Below are 18,610 nucleotides of genomic sequence, written 5' to 3'. Positions count from 1 at the left end.
CCCAGTGAGGTTAGTGGCCCAGCTCCTTAGGCAACAGAGTGGCTCCTACTTTATTCCTATCCTGAGGGACACCCAGAACAGGGAATAGGGGGAAGAAGCAAGGAAGAGGGATCTCTTTTATGAATTCTACAGCTCGATATATTCCTCGGACAACTCTAATACCCAGGAGCAGAGTGCATACCTGGATGGAGTGCAGTTGCCAACGATTTCCCCTGCAGACAGGGAAAACCTGGAGGCAACGATTGACCCGCAGCAAGTCATAAAGGTAATCCAATCCCTAAAGGCGAATAAATCCCTGTGCCTGATGGGTTCACTGCCCAATTTCACAAAGGGCTGGCACAAATCCTGGCCAAGCCCCTGGCTGCTGTCTTAAATGCCATAAGGGAGGGGGGGGGACTCTTCTGGTATCCATGACGGAGGCACAGGTGGTACTCATACCTAAGCCGGGTAAAGATCCCAAACAGTGCTTGTCATACAGACCAATAGCCCTTTTGAAATTAGACTCGAAAATCTTTACAAAAATCCTAACGGCTGCTAGAGAAACGTATGCCATCCCTAATACACCTGGGCCAATCAGGATTTAGCTTGGGAAGGAGTACTTCAGACAACAGCAGGAGAGTAATCCACCTAGGGGACAAGTCGAGCAGAAACCAGGCACACTCCCTCCTGTTGGCACTAGATGCTGAGAAAGCATTTGACAGGGTGGAATGGGGATTCTTGGGGCATTAACATAGACCCTAAGATGCGCCACATGATATTAGCTAACTATGTTGATCCCTCAGCCCGATTGTTGTTTAATGGGACCCTTACCCCAAAGATTTGCTTAAAAAGAGGGACACGACAGGGTTGCCCCCTGTCGCCCCTCTTATTTGCCATGGTCCTAGAGCCCCTCGCGGTGCATATAAGGGCCAAAGGGCGGATTGAAGTTATCAAATATGGAGGAGGGCTCAGCACAAAATTAACCTGTTTGCTGATGACGTCGTACTGTCACTTACGGACCCACTTGGCTCCTTGGACCATGTGGAAGAATAGCTGTGACTCCATCGGAAGGTATCAGGCTTCAAAGTCAATTGCTCTAAATCTGAAATCCTAGGGCTCAACACCCCCCCCACCCCTTCCTGAGATCAGAGTTGGAGCAACGCTTCCCATGCACCTGGGCCAAAGCTTTGCTAAAGTATCTAGGGGTTAATATCCCTGGGAATCTGACCCACTTATATGATGATAATGATGTGTTACTTATATAGCGCCTTAATCCAAAGCGCTTTACAGAGAACAGATTTACATACAATATCACCCAACCGAAATTGGTACTCCTTTATCGACCTCAGAAGGATGAAAGGCTGAGTTGGCCTTGCCGGGATTTGAACCTGCGACCTGCAGATCACGCTCTGATCGCAGCAGCGAGCGCTGACCCTGCTGAGCTATCTTAAACTCAACTACCTGACTCTTTGTTGGGGGTTCAGAAACAACTGGCCTGCTGGTGCTCTCTGCACTTATCCTGGTTTGGGAAAATCGCTGTCATCAAAATGAACGTCCTTTCATGCTTTCTGTATCTCTTCCAGTCGATCCCTGTCCCTGACTTTCGTCACACTCTGCAAGGTTGGGACACCCTTCTTGTACAATTCTTGTGGAATGGAGCCTACCCCAGGGCGAATAAGCACGCACTATATACCCCAATGACTCAGGGGGGCCTATCCGTCCCCAAGCTTCTCAGTTACTATATGGCGGCGCAGGTCAGACCTATGGTAGATTGGGTGCAAAAGGGTGTCTGGTCAAAGGATCGAATCCAAAGGGTCGAATGGTCAAAGGATCGACACCAAAGGATCGAAAACCAAAGGAGCTAATTTTTTTTTTTTATTATATATTTTTGGGGGGTTTTCGTTTAGTGAAAAAAATTGGTTTTTACCACAAAAACGGGGGTAGGGGGCAGGACCCCGTCTCCCCCATCCCCCCAAAAATGTAAAAAAAAAAATGTGATTCTTTGGTTTTCAGTCGGTCCTTTGGTGTCGATCCTTGGACCATTCGACCCTTTGGTTGTCGATCCTTTGACCTACAACCGTGCAAAAGGACTCGAGGAAGATTTGCGTGGCCATGGGGCAGGCAGTGGCAGGCGGCATATATGGACGCAACTGTGGGTGCCCAGGAGAGGACGAGCTCTGGGACTATACGCAAACCCCATCACCCTATTCCCCTTGCACTCCCCCCCCCCCCCCCCCCTTCCCTTTCCCCTGCACTTGTGCGTTCTCAATGTCACTGGGCCTAGTAAGATCGTTGTTTTGTCCTCCCTTGTACCCCTCCCTTACCTCGTTGTGCCCTAAAACACTTGTGTATGGGCGCAATATAAATAAAATATCATACCATGGCCCCCTAGGAAGGCTGGGACAATCTGAGTAGATCTCCTAGGGCCTGCTCTTTTCCGCATCGTTCCCCAAGCTTATACACAATGATAGTTTCACTCAGGGTAAAGCGAATGAGGGATTTGAGGGGTGGCTGGAGGGAGGGAGACCATTTTGCTGAGGGGGAAATAAGGATGTTTAAGGAGTGCAAGAATGTTATGGGGCTAACTGAGGGTGACGGCTTCCAATACTTGCAAGCCAGGCACTAGGTTCTTAACCCCTCTGTTAAGAAATGGGCAACTAGATAACTAACTCCCTTGGAGACAATCTTTCAGGACCCCGCAGAGGCCAAATGGCTGATATCTACACTGTTCAAAGCAATTAATTTGCTTTCACTTTCCGAAAAGAGATCTTATTGCACTTGCTGGGAGAGAGATCTGGGTAGGGAGTAGTCCCCTGATACACGGGACAAGATATATTCAGGTAGCTGTTCCATGCTATGCCTGAGACTGGCGGACACACAGGCCCAAGTTATTGGTCTGATGGTATAGAATCCCTTCCCGTTTACATCAGGTGTGCCCGGCAGTCTCAGGGCTGTGCTGGAGAGGGTGTAGGGCAGAGGGGGGGGGCGGGGGGATCTATTGCACATTCTATGGGACTGCCTGGCATTCCAAGACAACTGGCTGGAAGTCTGCTCTAAACTAAAGGATATAGTTGGCACAGAGGTTCCAGAAGATCCCCTATGTATCTTGGGCCTTAATTGTTTGTTTATTTTATTTATATAGCGCGCCTGACCCAGGGATATCTGGGCGCTTTTGGTAAGCGTTACAAAGACAATCAAGTTACAGTAGTATTTGTACATACATAGAGATTATAGACAGTTAAAAGTGAATAGTGGGATACATATATGGGTGGCAGGGTGCATTACGAGAAGTAGGTACATTTTCGAATAGTGACACAGTGACAGTAAGTTACAGTAGTTAAAGTACCGGGGGGTGGGGTAATTTATACAAGGTTAGAACACCAGGTAGTGGGGAGGACAGGTGAGGGGAAGCAATAGTTCTAATATGTTTCTAAAGATGGGCAAGAAAAATAGGGAAGTGAGGTAAAGAGGTATTGTGGGACCTGAGTACCTGTTAATTAGTTCTTGCTGAGTAACCAAGATATAACACTTCTCCTAAAGTTGGAGAATACTTGGATTTAATGTAGAGGGGAGTGTGTTCCATAATTGGGAGGCCAAGACCGGGAAGCTGGATCCTCCAGCTCTTTTTAGATCGTATCTTGGCACCAACAGGCAAGTTGAGTCAGAAGATCTGGTAATTTGTGTGGATGATCTCAAGGTGAACTTTTCCGTAAGGCTGTATGATTCAGTGATTTGAAAGTGAGACATAACGTTTTGAGTTCTATCTTTTCTTTTATAGGTAACCATTTGCAGTTTTTTCTAGTGGCTGAGCTATGCTCCCTTCTTGGTATATTTAGAGCAGCTCTAAGAGCATTGTTCTGCATTATCTAGAGTTTGCTCAGTACAGTCTTATTAGCACCTAAGTAGAGACCGTTACAGTAGTCTAGTTTGGACAATACGAGTACTCTGGCTAGTATGAGACCACTTTCTGATGACCGCATGGGTCTGCAGGCTCTTATCAGTTTGCCTGTATAGGCAGTGGCAGAGGCGTTTGTATTCACTTGCTTGTTCAGATTGGAGGTGGCATCAAAGTAAAAGCCTAGTGTTTTTACTTCTTTGGCAATTGGGATGTTGTTCCCATCTATATTGAACAAAGAGTAGTTGGGGCTCAGTTTAAGTTGCCTGGAGAACCTACCAGAAGGAGTTCCGTTTTGTCATTCAGGTAGAGGCCATGGATGGCCATCCATGCCTGAATGATGGTGTAGATTTCGTTTACACGTCGTACATCTGTGTCATAAATGCCTGTCAGAGGTAGGAGTATATGGGTGTCTGCATAATTAGTGTAGGTGACACCCAGACGGTCCAGTTCATCAAACAGGCACTTTGTAAAGATGTTATACAAAGTTGGCGAAACACATGAGCCTTGGGGCAGACCGCAGGTGATGGGTATGGGGTCGGCTGCTGCAGGCGGTGATAAGACTCGCATGGTCCTGTTATTAAGGAATGATTGAATCCACGTGATGGCTGATTTGGAGAAGTGGGTCGCTGAGGCGAGGTGATCAGAGTACCTTGTGGTCGACCAGATCAAATGCCGCAGACCGGTCCAAAAGGAGCAGGATAGCAAGTTTGCCTTTGAGATCGTCAATCTCACTTTTTAGGACAACAAGGGCAGTTCTGGTCCCATGTTGCGGTCTAAAGCGAGATTGCTGAGTTCCCAAAAGTTCATTATCCTCTAGATCATGGGTGCACAACATACGGCCCGCGGGCCAGTTGTGGCCCGCCATGTTCTTTTGTCCGGCCCACGAGGCACAAAGACTTTCCTAATGGAGGGCGGCCCGCAAGCAGCATCGGCCTCCCTCCATTAGGAAAGTCTTTGTTGTCTTCCGGGCCGGACAAAACACTGGCCCTCATTGGCTCAGCACACACGCACCACGTCGCTCCTACGAGCCATGTAGTGCGTGTTTGTTGCACCAATGGAGGGCCAGCACTACGGCTGGCGTGGTCCATAAGGCTTGATGCCGGAAGGCATTTCAGCCTTGGACCATGCCAGCCGTAGTACGATTCCAGCGACTTCCAGCACGTCTCCGGTAAGTTGTCTGTTTGTGTTTGTGTGTCGGGTCTGTTTTGCTGTATGTTTGTGTGTGTATGTTGAGATGCGGGGTGGGGGGTGTCGGATGTGTATGAATGTTTGGATTTGAATGTTTTTTGTGTGTATGTTGAGATGCGGGGGTGGGGGGGTGTCGGGTGTGCATGAATGTTTGTTTTGGAGTGTAAGTGCGGTGTATGTTGAGATGCAGGGTCTGTATGTGTGCATGCTTGCTAGTTTGTATGCTGATTTGGGGGGTGGGGGGTTCTGGTCTGTATGGGTGCATGTTTGTGTGTGCTGAGTTGGGGGTGGGGGTTTTGGAGTTGGGGGTGGGGGGTTCGGGTCTGTATGGGTGCTGGTTTGTGTGTGCCGATTTGGGGGGTTCGGAGTTGAGGGGTGGGGGGGTTCGGGTCTGTATGGGTGCATGTTTGTGTGTGCTGATTTGGGGGGTGGGGGGGTTCGGGTCTGTATGGGTGCATGTTTGTGTGCTCAGATGGGGGGGTGGGGGGTTCGGGTCTGTATGGGTGCATGCTTGAGAGTGTGTGTGTGCTGAGTTGGGGGTGCTATGGGGCATAATGTTTGGTTGAGGGGTGGGAGCCATGGGGCATAGGGTTGCACTCCAAGAGTGAACCCAATAATAAAGCTAAAACAGGCACAGTTAGGAGATGTACATCCTTTGCTTTTTTAGGAAACCTGACTCAACGAAGGCCATAATCCTCTTGGGCAACCCAAACAGCAAACTATAGCAGTCCAAAACAATGGAATGTCCAATCTAGGGTCAATAAAATATATATAAGTTAATTAAACAGACGAGATACAATAACTAGATATAAATTATAACAATGGAAAACGTGTAGTACAAAATGTAAGTTTGAAATGCAAATTAAAAATCGTTACCCCTCAAAAAAATATTCTTTTTCCATTTGTTTAATACAAATTGGGGGTTTAAAAAGCCTCCTGCCACGCCCCGCCCACTGCCCCACCCACATTTACTTTTCGGCCCACTATAGCCCTCATGTAAGGTACTTTCGGCCCTCTGTCAAAATTTGTTTTGCACCCCTGCTCTACATAGTCTTGTATTTGCAGATATGCAATGCTATCCAGAATTTTTAACAGCAATGGGACCGTAGTAATGGGTCTATAATTCGTGGGGATAGTGGGGTCCAATGTTTGTTTTTTCAATCGTGAAGTACCCAATATTCCTTTAGGTTACTAGGCACAATGCCACTTGAAAATGAAGCGTTGATTAATTTGGTAATGAACGGGGCCAGGTCTCTGGCCGCATCTTTGATGATCTGTGCAGGGCAACTGTCATCCTGGCAATTGGACAGTTTCAATGTGGCTATAATTTCTTTGTACCCCATGTACCGATACATTAGTAAATTTGAAACCTTGAGTCTGTTGAGTGAGTGGTGCAGGGGTCGGTTTGGGTGAGGCGGAGTTTGTTAGGAGTCGCTGTTTGTCTGCTATTTTAGTCTGTAGACTACCAGTTTTGTTGGTGAGAGCATTTTGAATGTTGGTGCACCAAAGTTTGTCTCTTATGCATGAATCAGTGGGTGGGTTAGGCGTCTCCATTTCTCTTAGGATAATGAAGAGTTCTTTTGTACTGGACCCAGCTTGATTTATTCTATTGTTGAAGGTATCTCGCTTGGTGCGGATGATCTTGTCTTTGTATTTAGCAGAGATGTGACTAAATTGGTTTTGTTCTCTGGCGAGGGGATATGTTTCCAAAGTGCTTCAAGTTTTCGTTTTTCAGATGGAAGCATCTTCAACTCGGGGGTGAACCAGGAGTTCACATGGGCTCTTGGTTTCCCTTTGCGCAATTTAAGAGGTGCAACTATGTCTATTGCATTAGACATTGACGAGTTGTATGCATCTTCTAGTAATTACTTGATTAAACAAAGGTGCACAGGAGCGTAACTTAAGCTGGTAGCATACCAGCTGCTGGCAGCCAAGTTTTCAATCTTGCATCCATGGAATAGACCTGAATCGCCATCTTTTGGTATGTGGCTGTATACAATCTGTAACACTCTTGCAGGCAAACCCAAGTAGACTATTAGAATACCATAATTAATTCAAGAGCAGCAGACCCTTTTGGTCCTAACATACATTGTTATTCACTTTCAGAACCAGTTCAGTTAGACCAACTCTGTTACAAGTAGATATCTTTTAACACTTGTATCTTTCTTCTATGGTGCATGGATACAGTTACAATACACCAGTTACTTTTAAGAATACAGTTCAGAGATAGTATTTTAACTCTTATACTTTCTAGAGGTACGGTCAGCTACTCATGGACAAGTAAGGATCTAGTAAACTATTTTAGAAGTACACTAAATCAATTCCCGGAAAGCATAAGCCAGTTAGTTTTAGATGATCAGCAGCTATTCAAGGTAAGTATAACCTATTGGTACTTAAACTATTAAAATATTTATACAACAGGAATAGACAGTTTAAGCATGGATACATTTCAAAAGTGTAGGATACTAATTAAATTCTAATTTGAGTGAGAAATCTAGCAGACTTTTAAGAAATTTAGTCATCAGTTCAAGGGTAAGTAAGGACCCAAATACTTTTCAGAGGGGCAATATGCAACTCTAGGATAAGTAATAACTCTGACTGTTTTTAGATGTGCACTGAGCAAATCCGGGGAAGCAAAACCCAATAGAACACTTTAAGAATGACAATATGTTATTCAAGGTAGGTAAACCCTATTGGTAAGCATTTACTCTCATTCCATTTCAGAATAATGAAACCGATCAACTTAAAGGGAAATATTAACTTAAGGGCACTTTGTAACTAATTCTGTTAAGATTTGATACATTTACACTGTAATACATTTACAGGCAGGTACTTTGAACACTTATAATTTCAAGACAGAAGCCTTAAAGTCCTTCCCTATTCTATGGCATGAGTTTTCTCAGTGGCAGAAGAGGGGCACTAGTGGTCTAGGAGCCAGCTGTAGGCAGGTCAGGATAGGGTTCAGTTGCAGGAAAGTCAGAGTTCCAGAAATACCTTCATAAAAAAGTAGGTATCCGCTTCAGAGTTAGTGAAAAGTGTTCAGGGACTTCACAGAAGACTCCCTGTAGGCGTTCCAGCGTTGGGGGCAAACTCCCAAACACACAAATCACCCACTATGCCACACAGGATCGACAAAAGACATGACATATTACCCAGGCCAACGCAGTACCTCAGCTAAGAAGAATAGCTTGGAGATGGTTGTCTTCCCTAGGCAGCAGCACAGGATCCGGTCCTTGGATTCTTGATCTGGACACTGAAGAAACAGACACTGAAGGGAAACAGGCAGCAGCAGTTGACTGTAGAGGCTTCCAACAAAGGATTATTCAAGGCTAGATTTGGGCCCCTTTTACAGGTATCTGGGGAAGAAAGAATATCGCTGGTCTGATTCTCTCCACTCTCTTGGTCCAGCACTCTGTGGGGTCTTCAGGGATTCGAATTGTGTCTCTTGTGGACTTCTGCTGGACCTCCAAGTTTCAGCAGGAATCTGACTTCGGAAGACCATGCACATCCCACTGGCTCGAGGTGCCTGGTATTGGCAGTTTGCAGCCCTGGAAGGTCACAGCATGTCAAGGGATGGCTCGTTTTGCAGGTTGTCTGAAGAGTAGTGAGTCTCACGAGCCAGTGGGTAGGGGGTCATCATCTTTGGGACCCCGAGGTCACTTGAAAGGAAGGGTCAGAACAGGATCTGGTTACACAACAGGCATCTCCAATCGCTGGAATCAGTTACAGCCGTCTTTACTTCATATTCCTCTTCGGATTCAGTTGCATTGGTCGACTTGTCTGCAGCTGCAAGGATTGGACTATTTATCAGGAACTGCAGCATAACTTCTGTAAACTCTCCCTGCGGTTTACAGAAAGGGACGGCTGGCTGTCCAATAAGGACAGCCAGATCCTCAGTCGGAACTGGTTCTTTTCAGGCAAGCTGGAAGACAAAGGGCTGCAGTTTTGGACTCCTTCCTCGCTTTCTGCCTTCACAGGCGCTCTGGAGCCTCGGCGGGAAACCTAAAGGGTTCCCGCCGAAGAGAAAAGTTCAACCAGGATCCTTCCAGTCTAGGACGGCAGAAGAAGACCCAAGAAACGATACTTAAAAATGGCAAAAAAGGAGCCCCCGCATTCTAGTGGAATAGTGACCCTCCTATGCATTACTGCGGCTGATTTCACAGCCTGCGAGTAATATGACTAAAAAGTCATTAAGGTATAACCACTGCCACCAGCCATTCGAGTTAATTTGCTATTGTAACAAAATGTTTACCAGGACATTGAGAAAGGGGATACATTTATCTCCCCAGCAATCCACATAAGGTGTGTGCGGGCAGGGTGGGGTGGTGGGGTATTGGGTTGGGGCGAGGGGGGTGGGGGGGATTGTTCTTCCATATCAAATTGAATCGGGATGAGAATCCCTCTTTACTCTTGGGAGCAGCAGTTCACCAAGGATATAAAGATATAAAGGGAAATTAAAAAGGGAAGCCCAAAAGCAAACCAGCAACGCTGCTCATAAGGAGCTGTGTGCTGCCATAGTAAATTACATACAGCCCATAGGTTAAAGGGATCTATAGATCCATACACACACTATGGAGAGACATAAAAAGGTCACCCATAAAAAGACTGGGTGAGAGGGGGAACATATTCCTACTAACCTAGGGACAAGGGGAAACAATCACGTCCAGGATAAAGTACTGGTGTTGACACAGGTCAAGAAGATTTATCATCTTTATGAAAATGTTAACTAACCAATCTCACGAATGGCTGTAGGAGACCTCCTTTAACTTAAATGCGAGCTGGAGGCACCCCTGAGCCCACCAACAGTAAGCATCTGCACCATTTAAACTAGCAGGGGCTGTCTAATCATTGTCTCGCCACCACACTTGCCCGGCAGCAGACTACATACCATGGCCAGGATGTGGTCTGGGACCAGACAGCACCATCGCCCCACATTTGGACACAAATGCATACTGTTTTGCCCAGGAAAGCCCATGTATATGATGCTCTAAAAGGCATTATGCGATAAAATGCAGAAGTTCATGTGAGAAAGTTAAAAAGCGCATTCGAAAAATATCTGCTGCCAGTAACCCATCCTGGACACATCGTGCAAGTAATCATAAAGTTACTAAAAAGAAGAGAAAAGGATACAAAGCCCCCCTACCACACTTCACAGTAAGATGGGGTTCAGTGTAAAACAAACTAAGAATTTCATAATGGATGGCCAGAAGGACTGACAAGTGCCCCCAAAAACAAATGATCCAAGCAAGGTGCGTAAAGCAAAAAAGCTTTACTTGCCTACAAGTCAGGACAGGTTCAGAACAATGGAAACATTTTGAAGGGTTCCATAGAGATCTATGGAGCAAAGAGCAGCAAAAATACAATCTTTCCCAAAACGCACACACTGCAAGCTGCATTTCTGCTAGGTGCTCGAGTTTCGGTGTTCATAAACAGCAGCGGTTCAGTTAAATCTACCTTGACATTGCATGTTTCAATTCTCTTGCCATGTGCCCACGTGCCTTGCATAGTTTGTCATTTACTCCAGCAACTCACAGCGTCTCTATTGCAACCTAAACGCTTTGCCTTCTGTCCATGAGCTCCCATCTCCTTTCATTATGTCCCAAGCTTAATACTGTCAGCCTTACAGACCTTTTCTCCTCACACTCAATCCATGTTCCCAAAGCTTCTCACATGGTCTGCCCCCTTGCCCAAGGCTCCTTAGACTGCTTGTCACTGGCTTGTAGATACTCCATTTGTGACGACAAGCCTAATTGAGTAGGGGAATATGTGCACCAATAGGACCCAAACAAGGAAGAGTAGTGGAGGCCATTCTACTCTCTCCAGCTATGCTTTCTACATTTACAGGCTTCTTCTAGGGCTGCTGTGTTAAAGTTACCAAACTCTTTAATCGGGGATATAGCGGGCATGGGGTCTTGAAAGCATTTGATTGCTTTGGTTGAAATCAGTTTAAAAACCCTCGATTTCCCCCACTCCTTTTGTTCTGTAGACCGGAAACAAAGTTTTCAACTGTATCTCCTACTCTCCACTATGCCGGAGACTAGCATCTGGCAGCACAGACCGGCATATACGGCTTTGGGACCCACGCACCAAAGGTGAGTCATTTTGGCTGGAAACTGCTCATTTGCATGTCCTAGTATCACATTGAGAGGCTTAGAAATAAAGTGAGGTTAAACGCAAATGTTTTAGTTCAGTAAATGCTGCCAAATGTTCTTGAAGCTTTGCATTTTTTCAAGCTGTTTACCATCTTGCTATTGGTTCTGATCTTCCTTCCTGTCAAGCCCCCTTGAGCATCCACTTTTGATTCTTTTACAGTTTCCTCCACTAATGCCACCTTTCTATTATGTCTTCTTTTATTTGTATTGTTGTAATTCTGCTGCATATGAAAGGTTTTTACTCATGAAAAATGTATCCAGCACATAGTTTATTTTTGTTTTTTCCCTTTGTTTATCCACGGCTTAAAATCTGTGATTTCATTTCTGACGGTGTGAGCTACAACATAGACCACACATGAGCTGTAAATACCTGATACACCATTGCAGCTGCCAGTTGACAATACCACTTGGATGTCTGTATGCTACTTTGATCTCCGACATGTACATTTTTGAATTTCGCCCAGCACCCTCCTCGACCCCACTCATACTCATAGTTCCAAAATGTCTCTATATGCTTTGGAGAAAAGGTAGATTTGTCAGATGATTGAAGGTGTGTCCTACCTTTCTCACCAGATTATGCTTGCCAAACTTCCTTAATCCCTCAATAGGAGTTCTTATGTGTGGGTCTTGTGTTCATGAACTATGATCTTCTTGGTTTATACCTGCATACCCTGATTGTTAGGTAAGAATTGATGTAGTAACACTGTGTAAGACTACACTTATGTGCTTGGTATTAGCTAACCACCTTTTGATATAGGTCTGGACTACACAAGTTGGTAGTGTGACTGAGCAGCCAGCCCTATCTCAAGAGGGGTAAATGTGAGCTGTAGCAATGAAATTCGCAAATACAAGTAACACACTCAAGGTTTCAGTTCTAAATAGTTATTTATTTAACATCCATTTTTAAATAAGCGTTCTTTAAAAAGGGCAAGATATGTAACAATCAAATATATTTTAAAATACCTTTCCAGAATCAGCATAAGTTTAATAGATGCTTGCTTTTTACACACTTCCTACACCCGTAGGTGACTTCATTCACAAGGACAGTAATGGCATTTATATATCACTAGTTATACTTTGCAGATTCTGAGGTTGCATAAAGGAAGGAAAAAGGTTAAACAGGTTCTCCGGGTATGCGAGTATACTTAAATATTCAAATGAAGTCTAGACAAGCTTTTCCCAGCAATAGGTCTAAAAACAGATTACCACCTATGAGGGACTTACAAATCAGTCAATGGACTAGAAGAGTCTGCAGGGAGCCAGGACAGCCAAGGTCATTTGGAGCACAGTCTATGGAGCTGAGGCACTTCTTAGTTAATAAAAGTCTTGCACAAAGTTGGAGAGTTTTGTCGAAATCACTTGTAGGGTCAAAAGCTGTGAAAAGCAGTTGGAATCAACTCCAACAAAAGTAGCCACTGCAAGTCTCAACTGAGAAGAGCACGGCTAACGACATTGAGGTAAGTACCCAAAGTCTAAACAGTACCTCTGGTTTGAAGAAGAGTGGTCCAGCTGGATTCTGTCCTGTTGCAGCGATGCAGATCCTGGGTTCCTGAGCCTCTGTCGTGGGGATAAGAGGGTGGACGTCTGGAGGACTCCTGCTGTAGCAATTTTGAGGTCGATGACCGCTACAGGCTCTTTTTGGATTAGCAGCACTTTGTGGTTTCAGCGCACAGCAAACAGCAACACCGCGGGTTAACGGATACCGGTTGGGCTTCCTTCACTCCTTGGAGTCCTGCACTCTGGTGAGGGGACTCGAGCTCTGGTTGTCCTGCTTTTAGAATGTCCTTGGGAGACTCCTGGAGCTTGTGGCTGGATTTCAGACGTTGCACTTGATTACGGATTTCTCGACCCCTGGCACTCGGTTCTTGCAGCAGTGAAGAACTACATCCAATCGGGGAAGATGGTCCAGTGCAGTTTGTCTCTGGGTTAATTGGTCCCACTAACCCAAGGGAAGATGTTGTCACTTCCGGAGCTTCTCGTGTCGATCAGAAAAAGGAGTTTCGGCACAGCAGCAGGGCTTCACCGAGCAATTCAAAGGTCCAGGAGGATGCAGCAAGCTTTGTTCACGGTTTCTTCATTGGGTGTTTCTCCCAGTGCTTTTCTGATTCTAGTACCAAAACCCTCACCTTTTTAAGCAGGTTTCTCCCATTAATGCACAGTCTAGGCTGTCAATCACACAGCAGGGTTGCTGTCCTGAAAGGACAGCCAGCCAATCCGGGCTGGTTCCATTCAGGCATTCCTAGAGACAAAGCGCAGGGGAGTTTCTGGATCCACCCTCACATCCTGCTTTTCCAGACACACTGGAACCAGAGGCGGGTTTCAGGACTGAAGCCTGCAAAAGGCAAAACAAAGGGCTTAAACCTGGCTCAGCGCGCAGATTAGAACCCAAGAAAGACCTCACAAACAGAAAATGGCGAAAAAAGAAGACATGGGCAATTTTGACAAAATGGTCACCCATACTGCAGCGGAGGATTCAGTCTGCAGTAGAAAAGCACAATGGTAGGAAAATTAAACCACTGCCACCAGCCATTTAAAGTAGTGAGGGTAATACAAAATGTTGCGGTATCCCCTTCCCTGCAACACCTTTTCCCCATCATACCAGGTAGGATATATCAACCACCGCCCTTTCCCGACACTTTCTCACGGGCAATTCATCATGAGGAACTACCGACGAACACCAGAGCCGTATACCTGACATGTCCCAAAACCATGGTCAGGCAAGATCGGGCATTTATTGATTGTTGGGTAAGATTTTCACAGATCTGGTAAATCTTCCTGACCTGGGTCGACACCAGAACTTTTTGCTTTATTAGTGGGATATTTTTCCTTAATACCTCAGTAAGTGGGAACCTTTTTCCACACTCACATAATCTTTTTTATGGGTGTCATTTTTTTGACTCTCCATAGTGTCTTTTTAAAGTTATCCTCTTTAACAACTTATTGGCAATAAGTGCATGTTGTTGCTGGGTTGCCCTAGAGGATCCCGTTTTATCTTTCTTTTGCTAACCTTGAGTGAACTACAGTTCCCAAGGGTAGAAAGGATCTTTGGATCCCTTTTACATGTTATTCTGTGAAGCCAGCACACCCCACCTTATGTGGAGTGCTGGGGAGATCCAATGTATCCCCTTTCACATTCAAACTGTAACAATTCTGTTACAGGGACAAGCTTACCTTCAATGGCTGGTGGAAGTGATACCTTGTATTAATTTGGTGCACCTTTACCAAGGGCTGTGTTCACAGCTGCAGTAAAGGCACCCAATGGTGCTCATTTTAACAAAATAGCACCTGTCTTCTTTTTTTTTTGTTGACATTTTAGTGTTTCTTGTCGTTTCTTGTTCCTTCCCCTGACATCCAGGGTGGGAAATCCCTTTGTGTGATTTTTATCTTCGGCGGGTGTCCCCTGGATTCCCCCGCCCAGGCTGCAGTCTGTCTGTGAGGGCAGGAAGCGAGGGAGGAGTCAAAAACTATTACAAAAATAGTACACCTTTAGGTTTTACTCACGTAGTATAACTGTGTATTATCACAAAAGGAGTTATAGGTTTTTACTGCACCTAGAATAAGTGTTCCACTATTCACAAAATGTATATTGTCCAGTTTACTGATTAAGTGATTTGTACTAAGAGTCAGTGTATAACTGCTAGGGCCTACTGCCCTTGAATTACTGAATGTAATTGTGAAAAGTAACCATTGGTTTTTACTCACTAAGAATAGCTGTGACCTATACTGAATGTGTACGAAAAGGTTTTGACTTTCCTAGAACTACTGTTAGGTATTTCAAATAAGGTCTTGTTGGGGAGAATTCTCATAAATGTGCTAATTCCCTTCACCTTAGAGACCCCCAGCAACTTTGCTGGATTTTGAGGACTTGAATTTTTTACCTGGAAAAAGAGTGAGCCTTTTTTCCTACTCTCATGTATTTTGATGTGTGTTTTACTCTTGTGTTCTTTGATTATGGAGTTTTAAGATAAATCCATAGGCATCTTTCCATGTGTTACACAGCACCCTCAGTGCAGTGAGACAGGGATGTCTTTTTAGACTTCCCAAAGGTTTAAATACCTTCTCTGGGATAAACTGTTTCCCAGAGAATGTAAGGTCAAATTGACTTTTACTAGTCTTTTTATATTCCTAGACCCAGCACACACTATCTTCCTATAGCGTGCTGGTGGGGTTACCTGGTATCCCCTTTGTCTAAAAATGCATGTAGCAGTCAAATGCTAACTTTTTCTATCGAAGTGGCAGTGGTTTTACAACGAACTACCATGGTTTTTCCCGACCGTGAACACTGGTAGCTAAAAATCACGGGAGCCATGTTTTTCAAGATGGCGCCTTAAGCCCCTTTGTTTAAACAGGTCCCAGTCTTCTTTTTTCGCCATTTCTTTTTGGAAAGGTCCTTCTAGAGTTTGTCTCTGCGTGCCAAACTAGGTTTGGTCCCTTTGTTTCTATGCCTTTGGCGGGCTTCTGGACTGAAGCCCACCTCTGGCGTCTGACTGTCTGGGGTGGGCAGGAAGTGAGGGAAGTGCCGAAACTCCCTGTGCTTACTCTCTTAGGAGACCCAAATGCACTCTGGCATAATTGGCTGGCTGACTGTCCGACAAGGACTGCCACCCTGCTGGGTGAGTGGCAGCTAGGCTGGAATGAAAGGGAGAAAACTGTTTAAAATGCGAGTCTCTTGGACTGGAAAGCAGAGTCGACCACTGAAACGAAAGAACAGAAGTCTAGCTGGAAGAGGACGGCTGCTGCAACTCCTGGACCGTTGGTTTGCCCAGTGAAGCCCTGCTGCAAGTCCGACTTGCCAAGTTCATCTCGACGGAGAAGCCCCTTCAAGGACGACTTCTTCCGTTCAGTTGGTGGGACCAATCAACTGGTAGCTACCTGGATACCATTCTCGCAGCTGGTTATGATTAACCGGGGGGCGGGGGGGACACAAGCTTGTGTGCTTAATTAACAGGTACTCGAACTGAAGTGACTCAATTTTGTCCACGTTTTTCGACGATCCCGTGCAGTGCAGGAGTCCCCCGACGTCCTCCCTCTTGTTCCCATGACTGAGGCTCAAGAACAATGACATCTGCAGGAACTGCCAGTAACCAACGTCTTCTGCTGCATCTTGTTCTTCATATTAAGGTACTGTGCCAACCCAATTGAGAGAACTTACCTCTCGCGGTGAAAGTTTGTGGAACTTTCCCAACTTGCAGGCCTAATCAGCGTGTGACCCAACACATGATTCTTTTTCCTACAAACTACTTCTGAGAACATTGGCAAAGACGAACAAGTTACTTCTTACCTTGTAACGTTCTTTCGACGGGATGTTCCTCCGACGTATTCCTCATCTTAGATATCTCCTTCCAGCTCTGCTGGCCTCGGAATTTTTTTTCTCTCTAGAGGGTGCTGCGCGTCGACGTCCTTCGAGTCGATGTCCCTCGACAGCCGCCGTATCGACGCCGACGTCATCCTGGCTATAAAGGCCGCACGTAGCGCCCGTTGCACAGTTCCGTTTTGTAGCCTACAATAATGCTTTCTGGACTAAACTGCAACAACAAGGGAAGTAGAACTGCAGGGATGGATGGGAGGGTCGATGAGGAATACGTCGGAGGAACATCCCGTCGAAAGAACGTTACAAGGTAAGAAGTAACTTGTTCTTCGAAGGGATTGTGTCCTCCGACGTATTCCTCATCTTAGATATGCTCCCATAGCAGTATTCTATTATTGGAGGAGGGAGTACTGACTTCATGCTGTCTTCTATTGATGAATAGAATGCAGTACAGCCCTTCCAAACCTAGTCTCTTGACTGGAGGAGGAATCCAAGTTGTAAAATCGTGTAAAGGTATGGACAGACGACCATGTAGCGGCCGCACAGATGTCTTTAACCGGCACACCTCTTTTGAGGGCCGATGAAGCTGCAATACCTCTGGTCGAATGAGCCCTAAGGTTTTGAGGGGGCTCTTTTCCTGCCAATTTATAACATTCCAGAATGGCTAGAATGATCCATCTGGAAATGGTCTGCTTAGTTATTGGTAACCCCAGCTTGTGACCTGTGTAACCTACAAACAGCTGGTCTGCCTGTCTTATCCTGGCTAGTCTACTGATGTAAAAACTTAAAGCCCTTCTAGGGTCTAGCCTGTGTAACCTCTCTTCCTCTTTCCCCGGGTGAGGAGGAGGATAGAAAGATGGTAGGGTAATCTTCTGAGTGATATGGAATTCAGAAACCACCTTTGGGAGGAAATTAGGCTTCACTTGCAGGACAACTTTGTCTTTGTGAAAGATGGTGTGAGGGGGTTTACAAGAAAGAGCTTGTAATTCGCTCACCCTTCTAGCAGATGTAAGTGCTATTAATAAAACAGTTTTAAGGGTATGGAATCTTAACGAACAAGAATGGAGTGGTTTGAAAGGTGTGCCCATCAGGAAAGTTAGGACTAAGTTTAAATCCCATAGGGGAACTTGGAATGGTCTTGGGGGATAAACATTGGTTAACCCCTTAAGAAATTGTATTACCAAGGGTAACTTGAAATAGGATGGTTCTTCCGCAGTGCGCTTAGGGATGGATAGCGCTGCGAGATAGCCCTTAATGGTGCCAACTTGAAGGCCTGAATTTGCCAAATATAGTAGGAAGGACAAAACCATTGGTGTACCACATGAAAAAGGGTCAATATTCTGTTCTCTACACCAGCTGCAAAATCTGTTCCAACGGCAGCGGTATAAAGACTTTGTTGCTGGCCTCCTTGCCGAAAGCAACACCTCCATAACATCATCAGGGAGGTCCCAATCCTTGTACCTCAGCCTTTCAGAAGCCAAGCGTGAAGGTTGAGGGTTTTGATGTCTGGATGGAGAACCTGACCTCCCTTCTGTGAGAGTAGGTTCTCTCTGAGTGGAAGTCGAATTGGAGGGCAGATGGACAAGTCTAGAAGGTCCGGGTACCATGTTCTCCTGGCCCAATCCAGGGCAATTAGGATCATGGTTCTCTGGAATCTTCTCAACCTCCTGATCATTTGAGGAATGACAGGGACCGGTGGGAACGCGTACAGAAGCGGAAACTCCCAGTCCACTATGAACGCGTCTCCTAGAGCTCCTCTCGGGGGAAATTCCCTTGAGCAGAACAGATCGCATTTCCTGTTGAGGCTGGTGGCGAACAGGTCTACCTGACGGGTTCCCCAAAGGGCGAAGATCTCTTGAAGGACTTCCTGAGCTAGCTCCCACTCGTGGGAGACTGTGCTCTGCATGCTCAGAGCGTCCGCTGTCAAGTTCTTCTCTCCGGCTAGGTGAACTGCCGATAGAGAGATTCCTTCTTGGATTGCCCAAAACCAGAGCTGCATCGCCTCTCTGCACAGGGGTAGTGATCCTACGCCTCCTCTTTTGTTGAGGTAATGCATGGCCACCGTGTTGTCCGTCATTATCAGGA

At 45.7% G+C, this 18,610-nt stretch overlaps 1 protein-coding gene across 1 annotated transcript in view; it reads left to right on the top strand.

Annotated features, from left to right (window-relative positions):
- The window catches only part of WDR12 (WD repeat domain 12), a 484,520-nt gene that overhangs the window by 326,800 nt on the left and 139,110 nt on the right, over positions 1–18,610 (top strand). The window contains exon 10 of the mRNA XM_069615517.1: positions 11,052–11,157. Coding sequence (XP_069471618.1) covers positions 11,052–11,157 — 106 coding nt within the window. The remainder of the gene's footprint in view (positions 1–11,051; positions 11,158–18,610) is intronic.

Source organism: Ambystoma mexicanum, chromosome 9 (assembly GCF_040938575.1).
Source record: "Ambystoma mexicanum isolate Mex_15411 chromosome 9, UKY_AmexF1_1, whole genome shotgun sequence".
Classification (NCBI taxonomy): Eukaryota; Metazoa; Chordata; class Amphibia; order Caudata; family Ambystomatidae; genus Ambystoma; species Ambystoma mexicanum.
This window is presented reverse-complemented; position numbering and strand designations above follow the sequence as displayed.